Source organism: Passer domesticus, chromosome 1 (genome assembly GCF_036417665.1).
Source record: "Passer domesticus isolate bPasDom1 chromosome 1, bPasDom1.hap1, whole genome shotgun sequence".
NCBI lineage: Eukaryota > Metazoa > Chordata > Aves > Passeriformes > Passeridae > Passer > Passer domesticus.
The window spans coordinates 122,025,249-122,052,872 of record NC_087474.1 but is presented as its reverse complement, the minus strand read 5'-3'; the positions used below and the strand labels follow the sequence as shown (position 1 = coordinate 122,052,872).

Genomic DNA, 27,624 nt, shown 5'->3' with positions numbered 1-27,624 from the left:
CCCACTGCAGTGCCCATGGAGGGCTGTCTGAGGTCGGAAATCCCACTGCAGTGCCCAGGGAGGGCTGTCTGAGGACAGAAATCCCACTGCAGTGCCCATGGAAGGCTGTCTGAGGACAGAAATCCCACTGCAGTGCCCAGGGAAGGCTGTCTGAGGACAGAAATCCCACTGCAGTGCCCATGGAGGGCTGTCAGAGGACAGAAATCCCACTGCAGTGCCCATGGAGGGCTGTGAGGTTAGAAATCCCACTGCAGTGCCCAGGGAAGGCTGTCTGAGGACAGAAATCCCACTGCAGTGCCCATGGAAGGCTGTCTGAGGTCGGAAATCCCACTGCAGTGCCCATGGAGGGCTGTCTGAGGACAGAAATCCCACTGCAGTGCCCATGGAGGGCTGTCTGAGGACAGAAATCCCACTGCAGTGCCCATGGAGGGCTGTCTGAGGACAGAAATCCCACTGCAGTGCCCATGGAGGGCTGTCAGGTCGGAAATCCCACTGCAGTGCCCATGGAGGGCTGTCTGAGGTCAGAAATCCCACTGTACTTTCGCCGGCCTTGGGCTCTTTCGGGGAGCGCGGCGCGGCCGCGGCCCCGCCCCTGCTCTCGGCGAGCGGCAGCGCTGCCTGCCGCCTCCCGCGGCCGGCGCTCGACGCGCGCTGCCTGGCGCCGCCCGGGCCGCCGCCGCCATGGCCACGGAGGACGAGATCATCCGCATCGCCAAGAAGATGGACAAGATGGTGCAGAAGAAGAACGCGGTGAGCGCCGGGACGGGACGGGGCGGGAGGCGGATCGGCGGCGGTGCCGCGGGCCCCGGCGCGGCCCCGGCCGGCCCGGCGCTCCGTGCTTGCCGCGGGCGCGGGGCCTGTCCCTTCCCGCCGCCGCGCTTCCCCGCGCTGCCCGGCGGCCGCGGCGCTTCCCTCGCCGCCCCGCGGGGCCGCGGCGCCTCCCCGGCCCCGCCAGAGCCGGGGGCACGGCGGCCGGCTCTGCTCCCCGCGGGGCGGCCCCGCCGCCCTCGCTGCAGCGCCTTGGGCCGCCGGGAGGTTCCCGCCCGGGCAGCGGCCCTGGCTGGGAGCGCCCTCCGCTTCCTGCTCGCTGGAAGCGCGGTGCTGGCCCTGGCGGGGAAAGAAAGGCTGTCACCCCAGGAGAACGCCGGCGGACATGGCCCCTGTACATGCGCTGCTGTCGTTTTTGGGTGTGAAAGGTGGAGTTTTAGGTGGGATGTAAAAAATAAGATATGAGTGAAGAGCCCGAACCCAGCTGCGGCAGGGGCAGAGTTGAGTGGGCAAACTTCACAAACAGATGAGGAATGTGAGCCTTTTTTCTTCTTCTTCTTTTTTCTTTAACCTGCAACATTTCTAATTGTGTTCCTTAATCTGGAGAATAACTGGTGCCTTAGAACGGAGGACGAATATAGTTAGGCAGGATTCGATTGGCTTAGCTCAAGTGTTATTATCATGTATGCCCTTCATAAAGAACTCAGGTAACATATGGTCTTTATACGGTGCCTGCAAACACATCAGAGTAAGTAAAATCAGAGTGTAGAGCAACAACCAGATAACTGATCATGGTTATACATAAAATAGCATGCAAGTAAGTTGTCAACTCTGTTTACTGTTTCTTGATCGGGTGGGCACATTGTTATTCACTGGAAATTTGTGCTTGTACACGTGATTGTTGTTCTCCCTGCAAGGTACTATTATATACATAAAGTTAAGGGGTTTTTTTCTGTATGTTATGATAGAGCATGAAAAACTTAGTAACAGTTCAGAACTCAACACTGTGCAATTCCCCTTTATAGAAGTAGTTTTGTTATTGCTTAATACTGGAGAGTATAAAGAGCATTATTAATAATATTTGCATATTTGTAGAAATACTGACTGTATTAGACCACGGAGATTTGTTTAGTTCAGAATACAAACAAATTCATTGTCAGTGCACTCAAGCCATGCTTCAATCCCTAAGGTTCCATAATATGGCGTGGTTTAGCTCTGATATATTTCAGCTCTCAAATGATACATTGTGGCAGCAAGACCCTTGTCTAGAGGAAAGAATATTTTATAACTGGCATTTATTAATTCCATTCTTTTTCCCTCTTTGTTTTTATTTCTATTCTCCATGCATTTAAGCACAAAAGCATTTGCTGTCTCACTTTCTCTAAAACTGAAGTAGTGGCTCTTTCCTACAAGGTGTTGAAAGGGTGAATACTTACTGACTGAAATGCTTAAATAACACAGTCATGAGACTGATAAGGGGCAGCCAACTCCATTTTATTTGTAAAACTTCTGATAACAGAAAGAAAATGACAGCTCGCAGGTAGCATGAGAATAGCTGTTGATTCTGGGGAGTAGCGTACCAGGGATGCTGCAGGGACTACAGGGTGTTTCTCTGTGATCTGAGAGGCTTAGGAGTTTGGATGAAATTCCTAACAGCAGCTGGGAACATGTATTCACACTCTAGCATGTGTAACACAATGAATTCCAGAGCTCTGGGGAGCGCTGCGGTGACTTCCCAGGGGTCAGCGTCCCGGGGACGTGGCTGAGCACGGGCACAGCTGGGCCGGGCTGTGCCTGGCTGGAGCCGGAGCTGCACCTTCGTGTTCGCCTCTGTCCCGGCACTGAGAGCGAGGAGTGAGAGCGTGGGGGCACCAGAGGCGTCGGGCTTTTGTTGGAACAGAGCTCCTTCAGTCAGGCTCCTTGCTGCACACAAGCGGCTCCTTTGTTAGGCTGATGTTTTCTCGATGAGCTGCCACTGTGGCCGAGAGTGGAGATCTGACAGTTTGTCCAAAGCACATGTGTGTAGCATGATAAAAACCCTTAGCGGCATCAAAGGAGAGGATGTACTTTAGTGTTCAAACCATCTCCGTGTTGTTGTTACTAAGTCTTTGTCATTAACAAGGTATTTCTTTATTGCACAAAGTGATTTCCTGCCTAATTCTGCCCTGCAGTTAAATGCTAACTTTAGCAAAATTATTAAGGTAATCTCTATGAAGAGGTACTTTATTGTCTCACAAAAATGAAGAATTGATACATGCATTCTTACACAAGTACCCACTGAATAATGGTGCTCTTGACAACCTCTTGTGTTCCTTCCTCCATTTATACTCATCAAGAACAGGTATTTGGTCTGTGTCTTTGAATGAGAATGGTTTGATGAGACACATTAATAATATAAGAAAGGAAAAAAAGCTTTGATACTTGCTCTCTCTGAAGCTGTCAAGAGTCAGATGACAAGAAATGTTTGATCTCTCATACAAAAGGTGACTCTGGCTTGTGGCAAAGCACTCTGTGACATGTCTTGATGAGTTAAAAGGGCAGGCCATGCAGACACTCTTTCTGAGTCAGACTCTTGGTGATTTGCCTTCACTAAGGATTTAATTGTAGGTGTGCAGATTTCATAACTATTTTAGTGAAATGATATATGCAGTTCTTTTGTTTTGAAGGAGGAGATAATCTGATTTAGTATTTAATGCACTGTGCCATATGCATTTCTGCTGTTGCTTCAAATTGAAATAGATTCCTTCAGAATATGGTTGGATTAAAACCTGTAGTGCCTTCCTTTTAGCTTCTGTTGTATCTAAGTACACCTCTCTTTCATTAAGCTGCTGTAATGAATAGGTGTGAAAAATAAGGCTGCACCCATGGATAAAAAAAAAAAAAATCAAGAATGCTTGAGTAAATTTAGAGAAGAAAATAAAATTGTCTGTGTTATTAAATGTATACTCCTTTAAGTAGAATGAAATTATAACTGGATAGCTCTGCTGTCTTCAAAAATGTACGTCATTTTCTATTGCCTGAAGCTCAGCTTTTAAAATATGAATATAGAATATTGTTCTGTGCTGTTGTGGTCTGACCAACTGAAAGCTGAGAGGAGTAATCTACTGGGTCTGTATGAAGCTGACTTCTGTTGAGTGACAAGGTTTATTGAAAGCCAGCCAGCTTAGGAGAATGGGACATTGCCTTCCATTCTCTATAAAATTATAGAAATGCCTTTAAAAGAAATTTGTAACAATGGTCTTAATGATCGGACGGGTTTTTTGAACACAGAAGTCCTACATTAGGAGAAAAGTAATTACAAGTTATGCTGTGCAACTTCCACAATAGTTCTGAGATACAGAGATCATTTGACTTTGTGCTAAGAATAGCGATTATGAAAAGCTGTTTAGTTGGTATGAGTTTAAAACCAATTTAAATTCAATTTTAAAGCATCTAATTTGTGGTGTACAGTATGATTGATTAGAGAAATGAAGGCTTAGAAAGGATTAGTGCATTATCAATTTTGGTAATTTGATGCAGAAACCAGCATAAAATGTAGATAACATCTGTTAACCTGTTGTTTGATTTGGTTTGGCTTTTTTGTTTGTGGGGGTTTTGGCAGTTTGTTTTTTTGTTTTGTTTTTGTTTTGTTGTTGTTCTTGGTTGTTTGTGCGATTTTTTGTGGGGTTTGTTTGTTTGTTTGCTTGGTTTTTTGTTTGTTTTCTGTTTCGTTTTTTTTTTAAAAATTGTTGCATGTCAACCTGCACGTCAATTTGCTACGTATCAAGTTGCTAGTATTGGAAAACATTTACTCTGGGAATAATAAATTTGTTTTCACATGTGCAGTTGGGAAGGAATATAACAGGCAAAGGAATTTTGACTAGGTTGTATTTCTAAGATGAGGAGAATGCTACTTTGCATTACAGTGTTACTTTCATGTTGAATTTGCAGCTGTGTTAATTTTAAAATTACATGCTGTGTACACTGTGCTAATAACTTAATTTGTTTGGAGATAAGTCTTATTGGATTATATTTTTTTAAATGGCACATGGAGTTCTGTCATGAGTTTTATTTTGGCTAAGAAAATTTTCTTGATTTTGTTTTGTAGCAGTGAAGATAATTAACTTGCTTTATTTGGATCTGTGTTTGCACAGAGGAAACCACACTTAGGGCTGTTGAGAGAAAGATATGGTTTAGTATGCCAACTCAATTTAGCACCTGAAAACATTGTGACATTTCTCAGTCTTGCATCATTGCTGCTAAAATTCTGTGGTTAAGACTGGATAAGTTTTGTGTAACACAAATAAAAGTTAAATAGAACTTTTGCTATCGTGGCAAAATAGTAAAATGTTAGCTTTAAATGTTAATTGAATTTATGTGAGGTGGGATTTGGTGAAATGTTTGGGTCTGGAGGTTTCTTTGGGTCAGAAGTGTTTGAAAAACAAAGGTTGTAGCCAACATTTGAAGGTATCCAAAGCTGAGGGTTTTTAGATGTGACACCAAAGTTCCGCTTCCATCTTTCTCAACCTCCTGATGGCTATTTTATTTTTAGTTGTTAAAGTGTAAGACTGCAATTGTAGCAGAATATTTTAAGTTTCCTTGCAGCAGGTGTTATAATAGAAGTTGATTAGGGAGAATTTGAAAAGCAAGCAAAATAAAATAGGCTGAGTTAAGAGGCAAGGAAAGAAAAGTGAATCAAAGTCCACAGATTTGCAGATGGAAATTTTGTGGGATTTATTTCCAAACCTCATGAATTTAAAAAAAAAAAAAGAAGAAAAAAAGAAAGGTAATGAACTAAGCCTGAGTGAACTGAATGGCCTCTTGGATGCACAGGCACTTGTTGCCTCCCTTCTGTTCATAGCTTCCAGGTCCAGCACCACGTGCACTTGAATAACAGCCAAATCATCTCAGCCTTTGGGAGGTTTGTGTAGGCTGGTAGCCCACGTGCACAGTCAGAAGTGGATAGTGCAGAGCTTTGCTCAAGCAGAGTTGGTAAATCATCAAGACTGGAGAGGTTAAAGAGAATTACAGAGCTCACATTTATCCAAAGTTTTTTAAAGTAAGACCCAAATTGCTAAGGAATGAATTGTTAAAGTAGCTGAGTGTAGACTTTGTTAACATCTAATAGTTCAGTCTCTGAACTTGAATCATCTATCTAGAAAGCTGCTTACACAGAATTAGTTAGTACCTTTCCTAACAGTCTTAGCAGGGGAAAAATAAAAACCAGCGACGTGTGGCTTTACCACATCACCACAAATACAGTTAAGAATGCTGTCTGTGTATGTTTGATATGTATATATATATGTGCATTATTGATGGACTGTGCAGAGCTTCTCAACTCAAGTTCTTGTCCTAAAACTGATGTGTTTTTTCTGAACTGAAAATTGCTGCTGTTGTGTGGATTGTTTCTGATGCTGTTAAGCGAAGCACCCTTGAAGATGTGTGTTGGCTAGGTAGTAACAGACAGAATGCTTTTACTGTCATTTGAGTTACATGGGGTAAAACTCCCCTAGTCTTTGAGTGAATACTTTGATTTCCAAGTTAAGGCCTGTTAATGCTTAGAGTTTGTGAAGTGAAACATTCCTTGTTCTAGTTCTGTGGATAAATTGAGAACTGGTAGTTTGAACCCAGTATGTGACCCTGAGGGCAGATAAGATTATGTTGTTGATATTTTATTTGGAGTTCCTGATTGCTACTAAGTTGACTTTTTTATTTTCTTTCTTTTTTTTTAGGCTGGAGCTCTTGATTTGTTGAAGGAGCTTAAGAATATTCCCATGACCCTTGAGTTACTACAGGTATGATTTTGTTATTGTTGTTGTGTTGCAAATGTTAACTCCCTAATGAAGAAGGTGGAGCCAGCAGATTTGAATGAAGGTTACACTATTTAAATAGATTCCTAAGTCCAAAGTCCTTGGAAGCATCAGTTTTGTTATGTGGTAATCTAGTCTCACTTCACCTGTTTTAGCACACTTATCTTAAGTATTTTCTTCCAGTGGAAAACTCTTAAAGCTTACCTTTCTGATTAAATTGAGAGTTGTGAATTTTGTTGTGGACAAGGGAGAAGAGCTGCATACAAATTTACCAGATATAGAATCTTAAATTTTTACTCTAACACAAATGAGGTGTGTTTCCTTCCTCTTGAAGGAGAATGCATCTGATTATATCTGATACCATCTTTTCTTATGTAGTTTGTTCTGGTTTTGCCTTGTAGGTGAGGAGAAACATAGCTGATACCTCTTAGGCAAGTTGTATTTGACACACACTCCATGTCCCCTCTCCCTCACTCTGAGTAATGTATTTCTTAAGGAAATTATACTCCTCTTTTACTGTCCTGGGCTGGAAGTGATGGAGGGGTAAAATCTCTCCCATTTGCATGGATACTCTCACTAATGTTGCTTAGATTTACATCTTTAGCAATATTTCATATATTATTTGTAAATTCTTTCAAAAAATAAACTTGGTCAACTTTCCTTTCATGACAAGTTTCAGAGTTTGTCATGTAATTTATCAGTGAGAAACTTTTGTTCCAAACTAGCCAAATATTCCCTATCTGTGAAAATTTTAAAATTTCAGTTAAATCTGAGACCAATTAAGTAGCCACTTAAATTGGAGGAGACTGAAAAATATCTTTTTTCTGTGGGGCAATTAATGGTCACAGATAAAGAATTAGCTGTAAAGTTCAAATTTTAAAGGTGTCAGGAGTGATAAAATTTTTGATTCATGTGTTCTGTATACTTGCAGAATGTACTTAGTTATTATGAAGTTATTACTAATACTATTTCTGACAAAAAAATAGGATTTTTAAGGTGTCACTTTTATGCATGAATGCTTTTACAACTCTTATGCTTTGTCCCCTATGTTCAACCTTCTTCTTTAAAAAGAAAACAAACTCAAAACCCCCCAGAAAAAGTACCCCACACAAAATAAGAACAAAACCCAGAAAACCCCTCTGGTTAACCTGATTTTTTGAAGTTTCTTTGTGCAGGTCTTAATGCAAATGATATTTTGCATTAAGTATAATAGCATTATTTTGCCTTTGGAGTTAAAAATCTCTCTGCAAGGGCTCTGGAATTTCAAGTACTTTGGGATACTCTTGCACAGTGCATTGTCTGTACCTTAGTTAGGAAGCTTTTCATAAATATCCATTGCTGTATTCAAAACAGTTCTACTGCATAAGATTGCATTTAGCAACATATTTGGACTTTTTTTTTTTTCTTTGAGAGTTTGATAATATGTAAAGTCTGACATAAACTTTCTTTGTTGGCCTCCCAAATTTGCTTAAGCAATGGTGGACTCGGAGCAAGAGCTGAAATGTGAAAAAATTGTACTCATTGCTCTGGTGGTGGATCATTGGCGTGCCAGGGTCAGGAAGGGTGATGATCATGGGATAGTGGAAGCACTGTCTTCCTCTGTGCAGATCAAGACTTCTGACAAATGTGTTTGAATTGATGAAATGCAGAACAAAACTGAAAAGCATACTTCCTTACCCATTTTTTGAGGAGCTTTGAAAGCTTGCTACATTGAGAAAAGCTCTGCTAGCTCTGTTATTCCTGTGTAATAAGAGAAGTGATGATTTTTTGTGTAATACCACTGCTACCTCAGCCTGAAATTATGAGGTCCTCTGACTAGTTTCACAGGTATATGCAATAGGAAGGTGCATATTAGTAGTCTGGACTTGTGCTGGTGTCTTTTGTCTTTCTTGCCGCATTTATTTTCACAGAAAGGTGAAGTGATTACAGGCAATAATACCACTGTGTTACATCTGATGAGCTTTATGTAAGCAAGCTGATCCTTTCTCAGCTAGGCAGGGAGCCAGTAGGCTTCCTCACACAATTTATCCAGTGGTCTGACTTGCAAATCTGTTTAGCAGCTTCAGAGCATTAAAGGCATCATGTGCCTGGTGCTAATTGTAGTTAGTGCACAGCTAAACAGTGAGTGACACAGTCAGGCTGTATTTTCACAAACAGGTTTTACAGGAAATGACACACACATGTGCAGAACTAGGCTGTGATGTACAGCCCTTGTTAATGACTTCAGGGCAGTTCACTGGTAAGACCTAGAAACCCAGAGGTGGTTATTCTTCAGTGGTTGGTTTGGCTCTGCTTTGCCATTGGGAGTGTTCACCAATTCTCTGTCCTCATGCACTTACAGTTTAAAGTTGGAAGCAGGTCTGCTTGCTTCGGTGGTTGCTCTCCTTCCCCAGCTGTGTTCCTTACATTTTTGCATTTGTTCTGGTTAGAGCACACCTGCTGCCACGGTGTGCTCTGCTTTGTGTTCAGTCATAGGTTACTTGTGCTCACTACTGCTCACACCACACCTACTGAGGGCTGCTGGCCAAAGCTTCAGTGCTTCAGCGTGAAAAAAGCTGTCTTATGCTGTCTTTGACTGTCTTTACTCTGAAAGCAGATGTAAAGTGCTCTAGAATTTAAAGTGAGAAAGAATGAAAATACTGGAGTTTTTCATTTAACTATGGCAGTCACAAGAACAGCTCTACAGAGAGGACGACTAAGGAAATTTCAAATTCTGTCAGCTGTATTGTCACTAAAACACGGTAATGAGAATATAACGCTGATCTTTTGTGACTATCTGTGCCAGTTAGAAGGCAGATAAATTAGTAAGTCATTAGTCCCTCTCGTCAGGTAGACCTGATCCAGTGCTCTGTAAAAGCAAGGAAATGAGGTTTTTTTATGTACTGCTTTAAGAAAACTGGCAGTTCAGAAAGTTCCCATAGACTGTCTCTCTAGTGTGATCAGAAGAAGAAATTTTTCTGGTTAGTTTTGAATTTTACTTGTGTTTTTGGATTTTACTTAGTTAAGTAAGTCTGTAAGTTTGTGTGTTTTCCCTTCGCTGATGAGCATAAGCTGCCAATGTGCCCAGCTATTAATGGAGGGTTGGGTTTTTTGGTAGATACATTTTTCGCATCCAGATGTGGTATTTTATGGATTTTCAAGGATGTCTTATTTTTTTACTGTCTGAACATATTGTTGAGATTAAAGTGTTCAAAATATCAAGGGAAATGGCCAATACCATTAATGTGGGTGAGCAGAGTCCATCTTGGAACATTTTAGTTACAGGTGAGTAACCATCTGTTTTCTTTAATTCAAAATGCATGTTTAGAGCTGATGCTCAGGCCTGAGGTTATTTAATATGTTTCCTTGGCTAAAATAGCTATGGATTATTTCAGTATATTTCCAGTCATTTAGCACATCCATGGTACCTCAGAAAGTGTTGTTTGGGTTGTAAGAAGTAATTTGCAGGAACATTTTAATTTCCAATTAAATCTTGTGAGCCACAAAGATTTAAATTTTCCTTTCAAGAAGAAGGAAGTTTATGATGATCTATTGCAAAAGTAAGTAGAGTAATTTATATTTAGTGAGTTCTGTAAATGGTATTGCAACAAAACTGAGCATCTTGATAGCAAATAAAAAAAATTAGTCATCAGTCAGAATACAAAAAGATAATAAAATCCTTATTTATATTGTTAAATGCTTTTCTCCTCTTGTGAAGCTAAAAGGGTGGAAATTTTCTCCTTGTTACATGTACACATTAGCCATAAATCTTCTAAAATGTTACTGTTGAACTATATTTATGTCATCATCATCATCTGAGTCTTGAAAGGCGTGAATTGTAACTTACTCTCATATTCACTCTGTAGGTGGCAGTAGTGGCAAAGGCTTAAAGCTTGTCACTGTCTTAGCCTTTTCAGAAAGATAGGATAACTCATTCTTTAAAATCCTAAACACAGAGAGTACTGCTTCTGTCTTAAGTCAGAACCCTCTGTGCTAATGATTCTAAAGAATCTCAGTATCGCCAAAATTTTTAGTTACCTAAAACATGCTTGCTCCCAGCTGGGTATTACAGCTTTTTCCACAGCCACTAAATGGGAATTCTAAGAGTATGATGTCAATGAAGAAGTCAGCAAGCCTCTTATTGTGCTGAAATATAAATACAATCCTTAACCCTTGTGCCCACCATCACTGCCCACCCCTCCCCAAATTTTTGTGAAGACAGTTGGTAATACTGTTGTATTTCTTTTTAAAATGTCCATGTTGTTAAAATAATTTTTAAAGGCTTGCAGTGTTTTGTCCCGAGAATCACAAGAAAAAAGGAAACAAACCCACCACAAAAGAAAAAAAGATACTGTAAAAACTCACGTCAAAGTACAAATGTATATATGTTTATTTGTTAAATTGTCTTCGTGTCACTTGTGATAATGTATTTTTCTGTTCCTTTTGCAGTCTACCAGAATTGGAATGTCAGTGAATGCAATACGCAAGCAAAGCACAGATGAAGAGGTTACATCTTTAGCAAAATCTCTTATCAAGTCTTGGAAGAAGCTGTTAGGTATGGCAACAGAAACATCCCTGCTCTTGCATGTTTTAACTCTGTGTAGCCGTGGTGCTCATCATTGGCACTACCATGCTTGAGACATATTTGTGCTTTTGTGTGAATGTTGAAGCTTCCTGTGCTGGTATAATTGTTTTTTTACTCTTTGACTGTCACCAGGCCATTACTGTGAGAGTGTGTGCAGAGAAACAGTTAAAGTATTTTATTGGGGCTGGCAGGCAGCAGGAAATCAGCTTCTGTGATGTGATTCATTTCTGAAGTCTCATTGCCTGCAGTTGAGCTGGAGTGACTTTACTGCAGCTCTAAGCACTAACAAACTTCTTGACTATTTTCTTTGTCAAATATAACAAGTACTCTGAAGAACTGGTGCAGAGTCTCATGTGAGAGTGTGGAGGCTTTGATGTTTGGTTATGAAGAGAAAAAACCATTAAAGATGTTAAAATCTTAGATGTTAGAACTTACAGTTAATGAGAAACAGAGCTGCACTTTCTAAAACTAAAACCTTCACAATTTTAAACAGCTTACTAATTACAACTTAATACTTTTTGTTTAATATCCCTTAAAGCAATTAATAAGCTTAAAAGCTTTCTGTTAGGGTTTTATTCAAGGGTATTTGGTAGTACTTAATATATCTGAAAACACATAAATCTCAGAATATGTCCAGAAATTTTTGTTCATACACTGTGGTGCACTCTGTTTTGTTTCTTTGTATGTAAGCTTAGGTAAATTAAGATTTTTGAAGCTTAAAATTTTAGAAGAGAAAACAGTTTACGTAACAATTTAAATATTTACCATTCTGTCTGGAAAAATATGCCAAATACCAGGAGAGTGTAAGTCCCCTACCATTTGAACTCAGCCTCATTTTTATCAGTTGTGAAGTGTTTTATCAGATACTTTATTACTGTCTTGTAAATGATATAGAAAATACTCTGTAGAAATGGACAGTTTGTCAGAACCTTAAACTTTGATGCTCTAGTAAGAAACAGCAACCTCTACAGCAAACTTGTTTAAGCTACCTTAAAGACTTTTAACCTACCTACTAATGATGTTATTTTTAGTAGTTAATATTAGATAATACTAGACATGCTGATAAAATACCTCTAAATTCATAATGACCTTAATAATAAAAGTAAATGCATATACAGGATCTTAGTGTAGGATCTGATCAGAGTTAACTGGTAAATAGTGAAAGTAATATACTTTTTATTTTTAAACATAAATGTGGAAGTCCAACTTTATTACATCAGTATATAAAAATGGTAAGGTATATAGGTGGAGAAATTGACTTGCATATTAGTGTCAGTTACTCTAAAGACTTCTAAAAGTAGCTGCTGGATTGAGTGATTTAGTTCTCAAATAATTATAAGTTATTAGTCTAAATTTTAAAAACAAAACCCTATCAATATTTGGTGAGAGTTAATTTTTTTTCTTGGAAGATCAAATTTTTAATCCTGCCACTTAGCTTAGACAGCATAGTAGAGGAGATACTCTCATTTCTAACAGAATTCTCACCCAGAGTGTGCTTAGATGCTGCTCTCCTTGGGGAGTGGGAGATTTGCTTGATTATTGCTGTCCTTTGAGTAAAGGATTTCCCATTTTTTTGTTGAGACACTACGCTAAAAATAATTGTCTCATTTTTTTTAATGCTTGAATTCCTTAAGTCAGTCAAAATTGTCTAAAAGCATTGTTATTTAAAGTTTATTGGTGTTTATGTGTTCAAACGTTGTGAAACATGGGGAGTGTCACTCCTGCCTGGAGGGTTTCCCTGCTGTAGTAGTCTGGGTAAGAATGTGGTGCCTGAAGGTCACAGCAGATCAATCTGGGTGTCGGCTGCTGTGCAAAGGAGTGCTCCTGACTTCCCTTCTGCACAGGCGCCTCTTTGCTCCCTCCTGTGTTACAACTAGTGCTGGAGTGGCTATCCAGAAGACTAGAGCTGGGAACTGACCAGTTGGAAAATAATTTTGTTCATTTATTCTGGCTTAAATTTCAACTATCACTTTTTGGTCCAGCCTGTTTGCAGTTGCTGTTTCCTGCACAGGGATTATAGCAGTAACAAACAGCTGGGGCAAGGTGGACCTTCCCCTTTTGTAGCTTCCTAGATTCATATTGTTTTAACACAGCTGGGAGACTCTAACTAAGGCATTTTGCATGAGGTGAAGTCAAACATGTCAAACATGAAGGAGCTGGAAAGCCAGTAAATATTTGGCATTTATCAGAACCAAATACTTCTTGAGGCGATGACTATGTGACCTTGGTTCATGTGCTAATTTTTGTTACAGAACAGATATTATTGTGTGTACATTATTGTGCCAGCTCTAGTATAATTGTGGTAATGCACTTACTGCATAAAATCAAATGAATCCTGAAAATACAGTACTGCTTACACTGAAAACTTTGGTAGTTAAATTTTCATTGGTTGTAATGTAGAGCTTATAATAAAGCATAGTAAGGCAGATGTTTTGCCTCTTCTATCACTGCTCAGTAACTCATTAGAACATAAAGTTTCATAACTGTGAAAGATAGGGTATAAATATGGGTGGGAATCTTACAAAGTACTCTTATTCTGTTTTATCATTAGTTTTGGCTTTCTTGGAAGAATGCGAAATACCGTATGTTGAGCTGCTTGAGAAATGAGTTTCGATTATGCTGTTTATAGTGCATGTAAAATGGTATGGAGCAAAGATGGCAGCAGAAGCGGACAGCTGTTAATCGTACCAAGCATTGTACTCAGAGCTCTGAAGTCTTTGTGAGTTATTTTTATAAATGACATTTTGAATTTAGGCAAGAATTGTTCACTGTTCAGGCTGCATGTAATGTTTCAGTTCAATGCTATCAGAATTTAGTTTTTAGGAATGAATGGGAAACATGAGAATAAAGCAAGGTGAGTTGTGAATCACCAGATCTTTGTGGCTTGACTTGAGCCTTCCCAGGTTATCAAATGTTTTGTGGAGGGGTCAGAAGCTGTGCAGCAGAGGGCTTGTAACCATATGAAGTGACTCACTGAGTAAGCCACAGTGCAAGGTCCCTTTCAGATACTTTCTGAAAGTTAAACTACACAGCAGAGATGGTCACAATTTGCATAAGGAGCTAAATTCAGCTCAGAATAAAATGCTGCTCAGTTATAACATGGGATTTACCAATAATGATTGCTTTGCCAAGTTGCTAAATATACAGAGTGTGCTGTGCAGATAATGAATCTATGCACACTCATTTAGATTGTCAGGAGTGTTTCTTATATTAGAAAAGCAACAAATATTCCTTAAGGAATATAACCCTCATAGTAAATAACCACTTGCTGAACTGAAGAGTATACAGGGAAAAGGATGTCCAGACCTGTAGGTAAACTTTCCTCCAATAACTTTATACACTGAACTGAAAATGCAGAAGTGTGACACAATATTCTTAATATTAAGTGATCATCTGTTGCCAGTATTGAAAACTAAAAGTGAGGCCACAAACATTTTGAAATGCCTATTTCAAAGAAGGGCGTGCCTGAGTAATTTTATTTTAAGAGTGTTTAAGTGTTAATAACACCAGTCAGGCATCACAGAAGTATTTTACTAAGATTACTTTGTTTACAAAATCCTTTGTTATTTCAAACCTGGATTTGATTCTCCTGGAGCCAGCAGGTGCAATCTAGGACTATCTTACATGTTAAAGTATGTTAATGCTGTCATAAGTGAAGTTATTCAAGGACATCTCAAAGCCTACTGGCTTTGCTAAAAAAAAGAAAAAAATGTTCCTGGTGAAGCAAGTTCTTAAATTAGAGTCTAATAGCATTTACGAATATTATTTACTTTTGATAAGAAGAGTACATGTCTTTTTAAGACATCAAGCAGAATCAAGTGCAAAAACAATTTCAGTAGTTTCATTTTCATATCAAGTGTGAGCTGTAGAAATCACCTCTTCTGAAGTGTGTATTTGGAACTGTTCATGTACTGTTAGTAGGTCTGTAATTTGTTAAGCTAATCAGTGGAGAGATAACACACAATGCATTATACTATATAAGAGAAAAACACATATAGTTAATAAGTCCATGTGTCATGGTCTTTTGACACTGATGATAAAAAATCTTTAGCAAACAGTTCATAATTTTGTTGTTTATTTATGGACTTTTAGATATTCCTCCTTCCAGAGCTACTGCTGAAAAGAAACTTCTACTGCTCTTGCCTTCATGCCTTACTGCATCTTGTAGAGGAATTGCTGGCAAGTGTAGCTGCTCGTGCATCTCAAGATTATTTGGTCAGAGTCTGGAAAATGGAGCCTAAATAATTATTGCATATGAAGGTCATTGTTGAATTAATAATTATGTAATTTAATACCTGTTCTCTTATCTCTTTCATTTAACTTATTTAAACTGAATCGCCACTCAGAAACAAGTTCTGATGGTGATTCCTGAGTAGGCAATACATGATATCCTGCTAAATTAAATTTTCATGTGCTTCCAGGTAATAACTAGCCACCTTTTGTTACCATTTTTAGAAAAAAATTACTTTTAATATTTTTCTTAATTTGAAGTTAGATTTATAAATTAATAACATTTAATCTTTATATTTTCTGTTTTTTTCTTGTTACTAGCAAATGTCTAGTGTTGGCTTGTAACATAGAAGAATCTAGGAGAAAGCTATTAATGGCTTCTGACATTCAGATTATGTTATCTGGCTGTATCTTATTGCATTAAAATTTTTGGTTTGATAACACAAACCACTGTTATGTCTTATTTGACCCTGGAGAGATTTTTCACTGGAGACAATTCAAGTATCTTTCAAATTAATTGCAAGTCCCAGGTGGAAACTGCAGTGCCGTTGTTAAATTTTGAATGTCTTATTCCAATGACTAATAGTCTATTCTTGTTACTACCATGTTCTTTGTATTTTAAAGAAGAAGTATTAATATAAATCAACTTCTCTTATAAAAAACCAAAGCTTTGAGATTTTTTTATGGCTGCCTGAAGATGCCATAGCTAAAGCTGCAAAGTTACAGTTTTCAGTCCTAAAATTGGTGACAGTTTCCATTTGTTTCTGAAGAAAAATTTGGTAAGTTTGAATAGCTGTATGGAATTGCAAAAAGGAACTGAACAACTTGTAGTTTGTAGTATATAAATATTTATAATGTTCTGTAGACTTCCTGAGGTGAATCACATTGGAATTTTTAAAGACATTTCACAGAAGGGCCATTTTTTTCCACCTTACTTTGTTAGAATTTCTGTGGTTGTTCATAGTTCCCATTAGATGTCATTCTTCCTCTGTATTAGAGTCTGGTCATTGAATGCAAAATAAGCTAATTAGTAGGGACTTTTAATTTGTCAAGGATAATTTTTCTGTCCCCAGAGGATAGATGAAATGCTGCCTAGCAGGCTGTTAATTGCACTCTGTTCTTTTGTCAATACAGTATTTCAGTAAAACAAGATATCCTTATTACTGTGTGAGTTTAAAGATGGAAGGCATCTCTTCTTGTGCTTTCCAATTTCTGAGCCATAAAGCGACTTAAACACTTAGGATAATATTAACTTTATTTTCAGCTTTCTAAAACTAGATTAAGCAAAAACCCTTAAGTGATTAAAGAAGCTGTAGTTTTGAAGACATACTTGCTAAAGATGTCCAAGTCTGACCTTGGTTTGAGAGACATCCTTGCACAGACGGGTCTGCAGCTGTAGGAGGAGCTGTGCTTTTATCTGTGTGCCTTGGGTATACCCTGTCTGTCCTCCATAAGGGAAAGAAGCCATTGGGGTATTGGCAGGTGGTGGTAAGTGCCTGCCCTTGGTGAAATGGTGCTGGGCTAAATGGAAGTGTTTGATAAAAGAGATCTGGGTGCCAGCTATAGCACTGTGGTGTGTGTGCATAGTAAGCACGAGATACACAAGTTGGACCTGATTTTGACAACTTGTGTGCCAGGAAAAAATGTGTAGGTAAAGGTAGCATAGCTCCTGCTTTGCAGGACTTGAGCTGTACCCCAAGCCTTGTCTTAAAGCCTCTGACAAAAGTGAGCATGTACTTAAAACATTATGAAGTTAAATAAGATTGTATGCATATTTGGAACATCTTTAAAGATTATATCATGTAATCAGTTGTTGCCATAGAGAGAGTGAGTATGTGTGTTAAAAATGGGAGTTGTTTTCTTTCTCTTAGTGCACTTCAGTTGTCATAGCAGAGAACTCATGTGATCCATTCAGTTTATAGTCATTTGCTTTCTTAGTGAAATTATTTTTATAAACAAGTTGTTAAATTGGTCTCTTTATTAGGAATTTTTTTGAATAACATCTTCAGCTTATTAAAGACAATCAGCCTGAGTGCATCATCTGTGTTTAATTATCTTTTTTTTCCTAAACGAAATTTACCAAGGATTGAATACAACATTGCAAACAATGGGTGAGCTCTTGAAGGCTGGAGAAGTACTCTGAAGAAGTATCTTTTTGTGCTTTTCTGGTTCCTGTACTATTTTGTGTGCATCTCTTTATAGGTGCAGCTGGAGACAGGATAGTAGATTGGTGCCTGGTCTGATCCAGTACTGCTGTCTCTGCTCTCCTTTTATGATGATTTTTTAACAAAGTGGTATTTGTTTGGATAAATTCCTGAACTCACAGGTTAAGGAAAGGATCAAAATCATGTTCAGTTTATTGTTCCTATAAAGATAAAGCCAGTACAGTTATTTTCTGCTCTATAAAAATCAAATTAAAAAGCTCGATGTTTGAAGAGACCCAAATTTGTGTTGCATACAACCAAGTTCCTCTGAGAAGCACAGAAATGGGGTTTCTCTGGAAATAAGATACTTTTAGATGCCTAAACAAGGATTTACATACTTAGTTCAGGACATCTTTGTTGGCAAGACTGAGCCTTAACAGATTTCCCTCCTTTTCTTGTCCTGTTTTTAATGAATTTAAAGTTTGTAATATATGCTTATTACAGTAATACAGTCTACGAATTTAGAAGTGTAATAGCAGCTTTATAAGGGCTTGGAAAGAAGAATTCACGAAATCTGTCAATCAGTGATGCCAATCTCACTAGGCTTTCTCTGTAGGCAGTAGAGAGCCATCCTTTCTAGAGAACAAATCAAAACAGGCACTCAATTTAGCCACTCTGAAATCCTCTTTACAATGGAAGGGTGTATACATTTTTGCTGTGCTAGAGTTAAATGTTGTGATTTTTCTATAAAGACTTTTGTCTTTATTCTTTATAAAATCATAGTGAAACGTAGCCTGTATGGGAATGGCTGATTCAAATATATTTGAATACGGAGGCAAGTAATTTAAGAGCTATCACAGAAAATACTGTGTGTCTGGAAAACTCCTTCAAAAAGATGAAAATAACTTTCTATTTTGCCAACTATGGTGTCTTCCACACCATAATTAAAAAGAATGTAGTAGGTACTTAAGTATATAAAGCATGGAAGACAAATTCCAGAGACTCGATGCAATACCTGGAAAGTTACTGTCTACCTAATGCAGGAGTGTTGGAAAAAATAAATCATAAAAGCCTATGTTTCCATCATGTCTTCACTGCCAGTTTAAGCAGATGCCGGACTTGACTTGAAGGATCTGAAGTGTTGTCATGTTTTCCATTTCCTGCATTGGGAGGGTGTTGGGAAGTGGAAGGCTGTACTGCAAGAGAAGGTCAAAGCAGAGAGTGGGAGCTGATAGCATTTCTAACTGATTCAGGAGAAATCATGATATTTTACCACTGCTTTAAATGAGTTACTATTTCTGGGTAGAAGAGAGTTTCTCATGTTTTGTATTTCCAGATGGACCTTCAACTGATAAAGATTCTGAAGAAAAGAAAAAGGAGCCTGCATCTTCCTCACAAAACAGCCCTGATGCCAGAGAAGAAAGGTGCTTAATTCTTAATGGCTGTGCAAATAGTCTCACTCAGTATAAATTAATGTTAAACTACTTGATCTGAATTAGTAATAGAGACAGCTGCCGTGTTCTTTTCTGAAGGACAGAGTTGTACAAGAAACAATGTGTTGGTGGGGAAGTAAACTGTGCTACTGTTGACATGATTAAAAAAAACATACATAGGTCAAGATATGGCCAGACAAGTTTTGTTTATTCCATCTGTTGGGTCTGTCAAATACTCTGTCCTCTCTTGGTACTAGCACTGAACTTTGAGAACTGTCAAACAACTCTCAGTCTGTGCTTTGTGGTAATTGCATATGGTCCTTTTGGGTGTTAGTTTTTATGTTTAATAAACACTCTGCACTTTTTTTGGTAAACACAGAGTATGTTACCAGAAAAAGAAGCCTGCATTAATATCACTGCAGGAGCTAAAGAACATTTACAAAAGAGTATTTGCAAGCCCGTTTCTTCTATACATTTCTGAGTTTAGTGATCTCTGTTCAGCAGCCATTTAAAAATTGAATTTAACCTCTAACTGTATGTCCAGATGGAAACTGAAAACTTGGTTTACAGTTTGCAAAACTACATAAATTGTGGAGGCTTTTTTGTGACCATGGCACCCCTTCAGTACAGTAAGCAGATTGAATGCAAGGCATTCGCTGCAGAATGAATGTTGGTGTGATGTATCGTCACTGTTTCTTAAAGTAAAGGTCTGTGGGAGGAAAAAAGATTTATGTTAATGTAAAGAACTGAGAATTAAAGCTTATGTGCCACATAATGGAATGAAATACCTGCTGTGTCTCTATTGTGTGGAATACCCTAGTGAATAGTCTAAAGACACTTTAAAAATTGTACTGACTCTAGAGCTATAAATAACTTTTAAAAAGTGGTCTGTGTTCTTATTTTGGAATACCATCAAATGGATGTAGCAAAAGACCCGTATTTTGCCCAGAAACAAAGTTATTTGAAGGGGGAAAAAACATTAATACTGGTTTTCATTTTGCCTTTTTTTAGCAGTTCAAGTAGCAATTCCAGCAGCAGGAAGGAGGAGGGTAGTGCTCCCTCAAATTCTTTCATCCCATCTTTTCCCCGGGCTCCAAGCACTTCAGATTCTGTACGAGTGAAATGTAGAGAAATGCTCTCTGCAGCTCTCAGAACAGGAGGTGAGCTTTGTAGACTATATTTTCAAGTTTAACTATTTCCTTTTTCTCTATTTCTGTCTTTCTCACTCTTCTACTACCCTCTAGGGTAGAATAAATCCTGTTTACATCCATTTGTGTGTGTAGACCCATAAACCAGTTCACTCAAGGTGCAAGTTATGAGTAACCTTGATGGCATGAGAATGTTTCAAAATGCATTTTCGTTGCTGCTAATTCAGGACATTTTGTGGCTCAGTTCATCTGATACCTTGCCAACAGGGGATCTTCTTTTCAGGAATGTTATTGCCTCCTTAATTCTTAATTTAAACCTTTTTGTAGAGGCTTCTATTTTTTTTTGTCTCAGTCTTTCTGACTGAGAGGATGTGACTATATGCAAGACTGCCTTTCTTACACCAGAGGTCCTGGGAGCCTTAGATTTTAGTTTTTGAAGGCTGCCTTTCTATTTTGATTTGTTCTTGACATTTCATTAAGATAACTTGCAATAATAGAGTCTTGCATTGTCTTAACCTCATGCCTTTTGGGTATCTGTAAATTCCTTGACTGTTCTGGGATTTTTTTCTTTTTATCTCTCATATACACGTGGGTGTATTTAAACTGACAAATTGAATGATTTGCAAGGTAAGGAGCAAACTGAAAGCTGGACTTTTCAGAATTACCTGATTTTTTTCTGGTGTATCCTTTGTCAAAATTATGACCCAGCTTCTCTTTCTCCGTCCTTAGCTTAGTGTAACTCGGCCCAGTGTAAGCAGACTTCCGCATCATCTGTGTTTACTCTCTTCACTCTTTTTCTTTCTTTTGATTCATATAAATTCAGGTATAGACAATAAACAACGTTGACTAAAGACCATGAATTAGTGGTCATCTGGATATATAGTTCATAGGCTTCTTTTGGGACCACACAGTCACATACAGCATCTTAGTATTATTCACAATTCTATGTAGTCTTCATTTTAAATAGCGTTCCAAAAACCTTTTTTGCTATGTTGCTTTCTACACCACATGTAAGCTGATGATCCATGAGTTTAAAAAATAAGGTTATTTTGTTGTTTTATGACCGTTGGTATGAGATCAAAGGACAAATTATGTTTGGGTTACTCATTGAAATATACCCATGTTGAAATGAGGAGGCAAACATTATATGCAATTTGTGTTTAAGCTGTCTTGGAAAGGTAGATGTCATTGTGGAGAAGCATTTTGGTCAGAAACAGGAAACAGTTATCCTGAGACATTTTAGTTCAAGTGTTTTAGTGCCTTCAAGACTTCTGTGGTCTATTTCTTCTAATTTATGTCTTTTATGACACATCTCTGATTTTCATTTTAAAAAATCTAATACGATTGCTTGTTATTTAATTACCATGTTTCTAATGAAGTTTCTCTTCCATGCATGCAGAACATTTATTTGCTTATATTCTTGTATTGTATGGACTAAAACAATTGATTAAACACAATATAAAATGTTTTCCTTTTATAACAGTCTGTTCTATGCACAGGCTGTGGAGATGGGAGAGATGCCAAGCCCATTGGAATATTTTAGATTTTTCTGTATAACAGTGTTTTTCATTCCTAATTGTGTTTGCAACTAGGTAGCAGAAGGGGGTTTTTTTGTTTGTTTTTAAGTGGTTTTTAGTCTTTTAAACTTCTGTTCTGCTTCTTTCACTTACTTGTGTTCTTCTAAGTAATAAATGTTGAGAGGTTAAGTACACAGTAAATTAAAATTACATCTACAACAAGAAGGCTCACTGCAAGTGTTTTATAATTTGCTGAGTTTCCGTGTTTTGGAACTGTAGGGATCTCAAGGCTACAGAGCACAGAGTGTCAGGTTGCTAATATTTTATTATTTGTTTTCCTCAGATGATTACATTGCTATTGGTGCTGATGAAGAAGAGCTGGGTTCTCAGATTGAAGAAGATATCCTTTGTTGTATATCTGTGTGCTCTAGAGCAGGAGTATTTTTGAAAAACACAATAATTTTCAAATTAATTAACTTCATCTATATATTGAGTGTTTTTATATTTAATGTAAAACAAAAATGGCAACTGTGTTCAACACATCAGTACATAAATGTAGTGTTTAAAAAACCAGCCCAACCTAAATGATTTGCCTTAAAATATGTAGGAATGCATGTAGGTGAGTGTGTGGGGGTTCTTTTCAGCTCAATATGTTTTCCTTGTAGCAGCAATATTATATCTTACTGAAACATTCTTACATAAAATGCTGGGCTCTTCTATGCTGTTTTAAAATTTTTTCTTATTAACAGTCTTAATAATTTTCTAGTGTCTTTATTTAATTTTCTACAAGTTTATTTCTAAATGAATTCACAGTTCTCAAAAGGGTGGTTCTGGTACCAGTGTTTGAATCGTTCCAGAACAGAGGTCTGTGCTTCTTTTTTTAACAAAAAAATTTGTGTGAGTGAACTGTCATTGTTTGAATATTTCATTCAGAAATTAATTAATTCTCAGGATGAGATCAAGAAACTGGACATAAAGTTATGGGTGACTTTTCACAATTACAGTTGAGGTCCTGCTACCCAAAAATTCATATTTCACTGACCCTGTGCTAAACTATGATTAGGCTTCACAAGGTTGTGAATTCTGCTGTGTTGAACAGGAAGGTAGCTGTTGGTTGGGATGGGGGAAGGACTTAATGGACAGTGGAGAAGTACATTGGTTTAGAACTTGCCCTCCAGAATAAATCCTTTCTAATGCTCTGTTTTACTCGTTAATGTTTTACTCTATTTTACTTATCCATGTTTTGTTCCTTAAATCCGAAGTACCTATTTTTCAAGAATTAAAAAACACTGATATGAAATACAAAAACAGGGTACGAAGTAGGATAGCGAATCTCAAGGATGCAAAGAACCCTAACCTAAGGAAAAATGTATTATGTGGAAACATTCCTCCTGACAAGTTTGCCAAAATGACAGCAGAGGTAAGTAAAGCACAGGTCTTGAACTATTTCCCTCTTGGAGTTAAATCCTGGCCTGCCATAAAAGTAATCTATGTAAGCTGCCCATACTTCTGAAAGACTGTGACTTTTTTGTGGCTTGCAGAATCTGAATTACAGGGCTGTGTTGGGGTAGGGGGCATGAAAATGTCTTTACAAGTCAAAATAGATCTAGAAATTCAAATAAAAAATTAGATTTTATGGTAGAGAAAAATGAAAGTGCATCTTGTTAATGTCTTGTTTCAGTTCTGTAGCTCTGCTTCTATGTGTTAGATTCTGTCCCCTCAAATGAAATATAAAGGAGTATCTTGGAGACTGAGGGAAATTAGTTATGGTCAACTAATGAAAATCATGACTAACTTTATTCCAAAAGAAAATTATGGTGGGTTTTTTTAGTGGGTTGTTTTTTTTGTTTTTTTTTTTTTTACTGTGGCTTTACATAAAGGTTAGGGTAAACAGAGGCTGGTGAAAGAATGTGTAAAAAAAGCAAATTGTACCTTCAGTATGTATTTTGATTTTCTTTGTTCTACATGTTTATGTACATATGCACAAATGTATATTTTGTCCTGTCCAGTGCACTTTCTTTGTTTGATTAATGTTTTGGATTAAAATGTCAAATGGTTAAAACCTCTTTAGTGTTAAGATTACTTCTTAACAGTAGTGAAAGAGCATTGAGACAATATTTTCATTCCACATCTACATGGGATGGTGAATAAAATTGCATTGAAGAAAAATGTAACAAATTGATTTTGCTGTGCACACTTGATTACTAGACCTTGTGGAGATCTTGTGCACTAAAACTATTTTAAAGAAAAAAGAAAATGGGTGATTCTGAACTCTTTGGTTAGTGTTAGGAACGAAGTTAATGTGATTTCTGGTGACATATGGTAAATTATGGCTGTACTGTATTTATCAGTACAAATGTGGAAGTCAAAACAATGTAAATTTTTTCCTGTAATAAACGTTATGTAGGTCAATGAGATAATTATCCAAAGATTAACCTAGGGAGAGCATCTTTTTTGCCTCTTTGGAGGACTTTTAAGTCCTCTACCTTGCCTCGCTTACATTTCTGAACTTCAGAAGTGTATTTGCATAGAAGTATTTCTAGATGTTTGATGTTGTAACTTGTACTTTTTTTTCCTATATGTGTTAAAAAAGAGAACATTTTTAATTTCTTGTAGCTTCTGTGCTGTGAAATAGCCCAGCTTAAGTCTTGTAAAATTAAAAATGTGTAGAATTACATTGCCCTTCAGCAGAGTTGTTGTTCATGGATTCTAAATAAAAAATTGTATTGGCTTGCACAGTGGTAACTTGTTTTAAAGCTAAAACTCTCTAGTGAACTCTGTCTGCTCTTTGTCCCTCCCTCACAGGAAATGGCAAGTGATGAGCTGAAAGAAATGCGCAAGAATCTGACCAAAGAAGCTATCAGAGAGCACCAGATGGCTAAAACAGGAGGTACTCAAACTGATCTGTTTACGTGTGGCAAGTGCAAAAAGAAGAACTGTACATACACCCAGGTGCGTGATTATTCAGATTCTTTGTTCTCCTTTTTCAAATCTTAAGTCCTATATAAAATTGTCAGAGAAAAAAAGATTTGGAATTGCAAAATGAACTTCCAACAAAATGCTGACAAAATTATAAAATGTGAAGATAGCTGGATCTACTTAGTTGTGCTTATGTAAAGCAAGTTTGTTGTGTTTATTTGCCAAAAATTTTATGTAGATCCAAGCTGAGTATCTATAGACTGAAAGTTGAGTTTCTTTGCAATGCAAATTTTTGCTAATTCTTAATACATTATATTTGTAAGGGTTTTCTGTGGAGGAGAGGTTCTGTTTTTAATGTGTGTAAGAGAGGGACTAAATAGCAGAAAATTATATGTATGTATATACATATGTGTATTTTTATATATATTTAATGTACCATTTGACTAACACTAGACCCTGATTTGCAGTCATTCCTACAACCACAGAAAGGGTGCTCTAATTGGCTTAACTGTGCTTCAGGGAACATCATTTTCATCATCAGATCAGCTGCATTTATATTTTGTATTCTTCGTCAGATGCTTGAAATAGCAAGTTGTTTTTCAGTCATGAGACTTTAAAGCCTTTGCATTGCTAAATGTATGTGAGGCTGTACTGGCCTTTGTACTTTTAGTGCAGAATCTTCTCCTAGAAATACATGCACAGTTTCAGTGCAGAAATTGGTATTTTAGTGCTACTAAATCTCTCAAAATCCGAGTTTATCGTGGCTTTATAGCGCAGCAAAAAGCCCAGTTTCAGTTGATACATAAAGTTAACTTGTATTTTTATGAAAATTTGTTTCCTTAATGTTAAACTTTGATTTAAACAGTTACATTGAACACACACTAAGAAAAATTGAAGATACTAATTTTCCTTTTCCTCTCTGGCTCTTGCCTTTGCCAAAGGTTCAAACCCGCAGTGCTGATGAACCCATGACAACATTTGTTGTCTGTAATGAATGTGGAAACAGATGGAAGGTAAGACTGTTAGACTGCTCTGCATATTTGATAGCAGGCAGCCTGCCTCTGTGGTTAATTTGGGTTTACAGTAAATGTGACAAATCACTTTCTGTTGACTTTTAGTTACTTCTTAACCCATTAATGATATTACATGTTGAGATTGCAAAATTGTTTTAAATTAGAAATGTATTTTAGAATGAAGGTGTGAGATCTCTCAAGAAGATTGGTGGCAAAGGGAGAGAGAAGTCAGGACTTAGTCCTTGTGACATTTAGTTACAATACTGCTTTGCCATGCAAAGTGGTGAAAAGCTAGTCACTGTGTTTTCATTTTCTTCACCCAAAGTTCTTTTAACTGGTTTTAATCTCTGCATTGGTGAGTGTAACAGACCTTTTTTAGACCTTTTGTTGTTATTGTTTTTTCTGTTTTTTTGCTATTCTGAAAAGAAGAAGTAATAAAAAAGAGAGATGACTTATGCTATATTCCTGTGCCAGGATAAGTGTAGAGCAGTGATAACTTGATTGAATCTTTTTTTTAAGTTTGGGAAACAAGAATTTATAAAGATTCTGAGAAACACTGGTAGTTCAATAAAATGGAGAAACACTGAAACATGAAAGCTTGTAAAATTTACAGTTGAAGGTGTGATCACATGCCATAGGAGGCATGATAACCTCATTCTGGTTTTTTTCCTATGTTCAGAATGCTGCAGCTCTGCGGGGCCATGCCATGGTATACATTGAGACTACCACATAAAAAAAAATTTCTGTATCTTGGTTTACATAGCTTATTGCTGAATATTGTTAATATATGGGCTCTAAAGATATCTAAATAATAGATATTTAGATAGATAAATAATAATAAATATCAAATAATAAGCTAATAGATTTAGATATCTAAATAATATATAAAGCTTAGAAATTGTTTGATGGAATTGTTTGCAGTACCTGAAAAAGTATATTTGTCCTTAAAACCTTTTGTAAGGTGGCAGTTACAGAAATGTTGGTATACAGATGCCTGAAGGAATGGATAAAATATAAGCAAATGCTATAATTAGTAATTTCCATATCCTAAGTCTGGTGTTGTATTTCTGTTTCTTCTTGCAGAGATTTAGAGCTAAGATGTATGAAGATCTCATAAAACATTCTTTTCTTTTGACAGTTCTGTTAGAAGAAGAAATTATCAAGATGTCTGGACCAGTATGAACGAGGATTTTGTAATTAGCTTTAAAAACTAGACTAAGCATCTAGCTTCCTGCAAATGAGAGGGTTTTTTGGTTTTTCTTTCTTTTTATTTCAAAGCAGCATACATGCCTCAAGTTAGCCTTTGTTTTGACACAACCATCATTTCCTTAAATGCCTTCCTATAGCTGGTAGTCAGTAGGGCCAGGTTGCTCAATTGTATGGTGAATTTTAAAATATTTTTTCATTTTTATAAGTAAGTTGACATTAAACTTTTACCAGTTAAACATTTTGGTAATTGTCTTGTTTTTTTCTAACTATGTGAATAATGTACTGTATTTTTTGTGGTCTGAAATATACACGCTCCTCCTGTGTGTATTTTGCCTCTCCACATTTGCTCAGTTGTAAGAATGAAATTTGTTTCACTCTGCTCTGTTCACTTTACTTTGCAAGCAGAAAAGGTATATGAGTTCCTCATAACATTAAACTCAGTTGTGAACTAAATCACGATTTAATTAACTCTCTAGTTTGTGTGCTCTTTCTGGGCTAGGACTAAATTTGCAGTCATGGGGTTTGAATATTTATTAGTGGATATGATGACCTCTTTTGCAATGGTTGGTTAAGCTTGTTTATGTAACCAGCTTTGATCAATGCAATATATTTTATTGCCCAAAGCATGTATTTTACCTTCTATCAGCAAGCATTATTTCTAAGAATGTCTTAAAATAGTGTTTAAATCTGATTTGAGTGTTCAGTCTTGCTTAATGTGCTTGACAAGCAACTTGGGTTTAGACTTTGTAAATAAGCAAAGGCATTGTGTTGTAGGCTATCCTAATAACACCAGCTGACCAATTCATTACATTAAACTGGCTGGGGAGGTAATACTATACTCCCTTCATTTAAATGGCATTGATTTTGTTCATGAAATTATTTTTGAGATG

At 37.2% G+C, this 27,624-nt stretch overlaps 1 protein-coding gene across 2 annotated transcripts; it reads left to right on the top strand.

Annotated features, from left to right (window-relative positions):
- The first annotated feature begins 608 nt into the window (after positions 1-608).
- On the top strand, positions 609-27,202 carry TCEA1 (transcription elongation factor A1). Of its 2 annotated transcripts, XM_064386320.1 has the most exons (10): positions 609-750; positions 6,480-6,542; positions 10,986-11,091; positions 18,832-18,919; positions 19,940-20,088; positions 21,937-21,993; positions 22,859-23,013; positions 24,399-24,545; positions 25,454-25,525; positions 26,664-27,202. In XM_064386320.1, the coding sequence occupies exons 1-10, from the start codon at positions 682-684 to the stop codon at positions 26,670-26,672; spliced, it is 915 nt and encodes a 304-aa protein (XP_064242390.1). In that variant the 5' UTR covers positions 609-681; the 3' UTR covers positions 26,673-27,202. The 2 variants fall into 2 exon arrangements, with proteins under 2 accessions (XP_064242390.1, XP_064242380.1); XM_064386310.1 differs by lacking the exon at positions 26,664-27,202 and having other exon boundaries at positions 25,454-26,616.
- Positions 27,203-27,624: the final 422 nt, after the last annotated feature.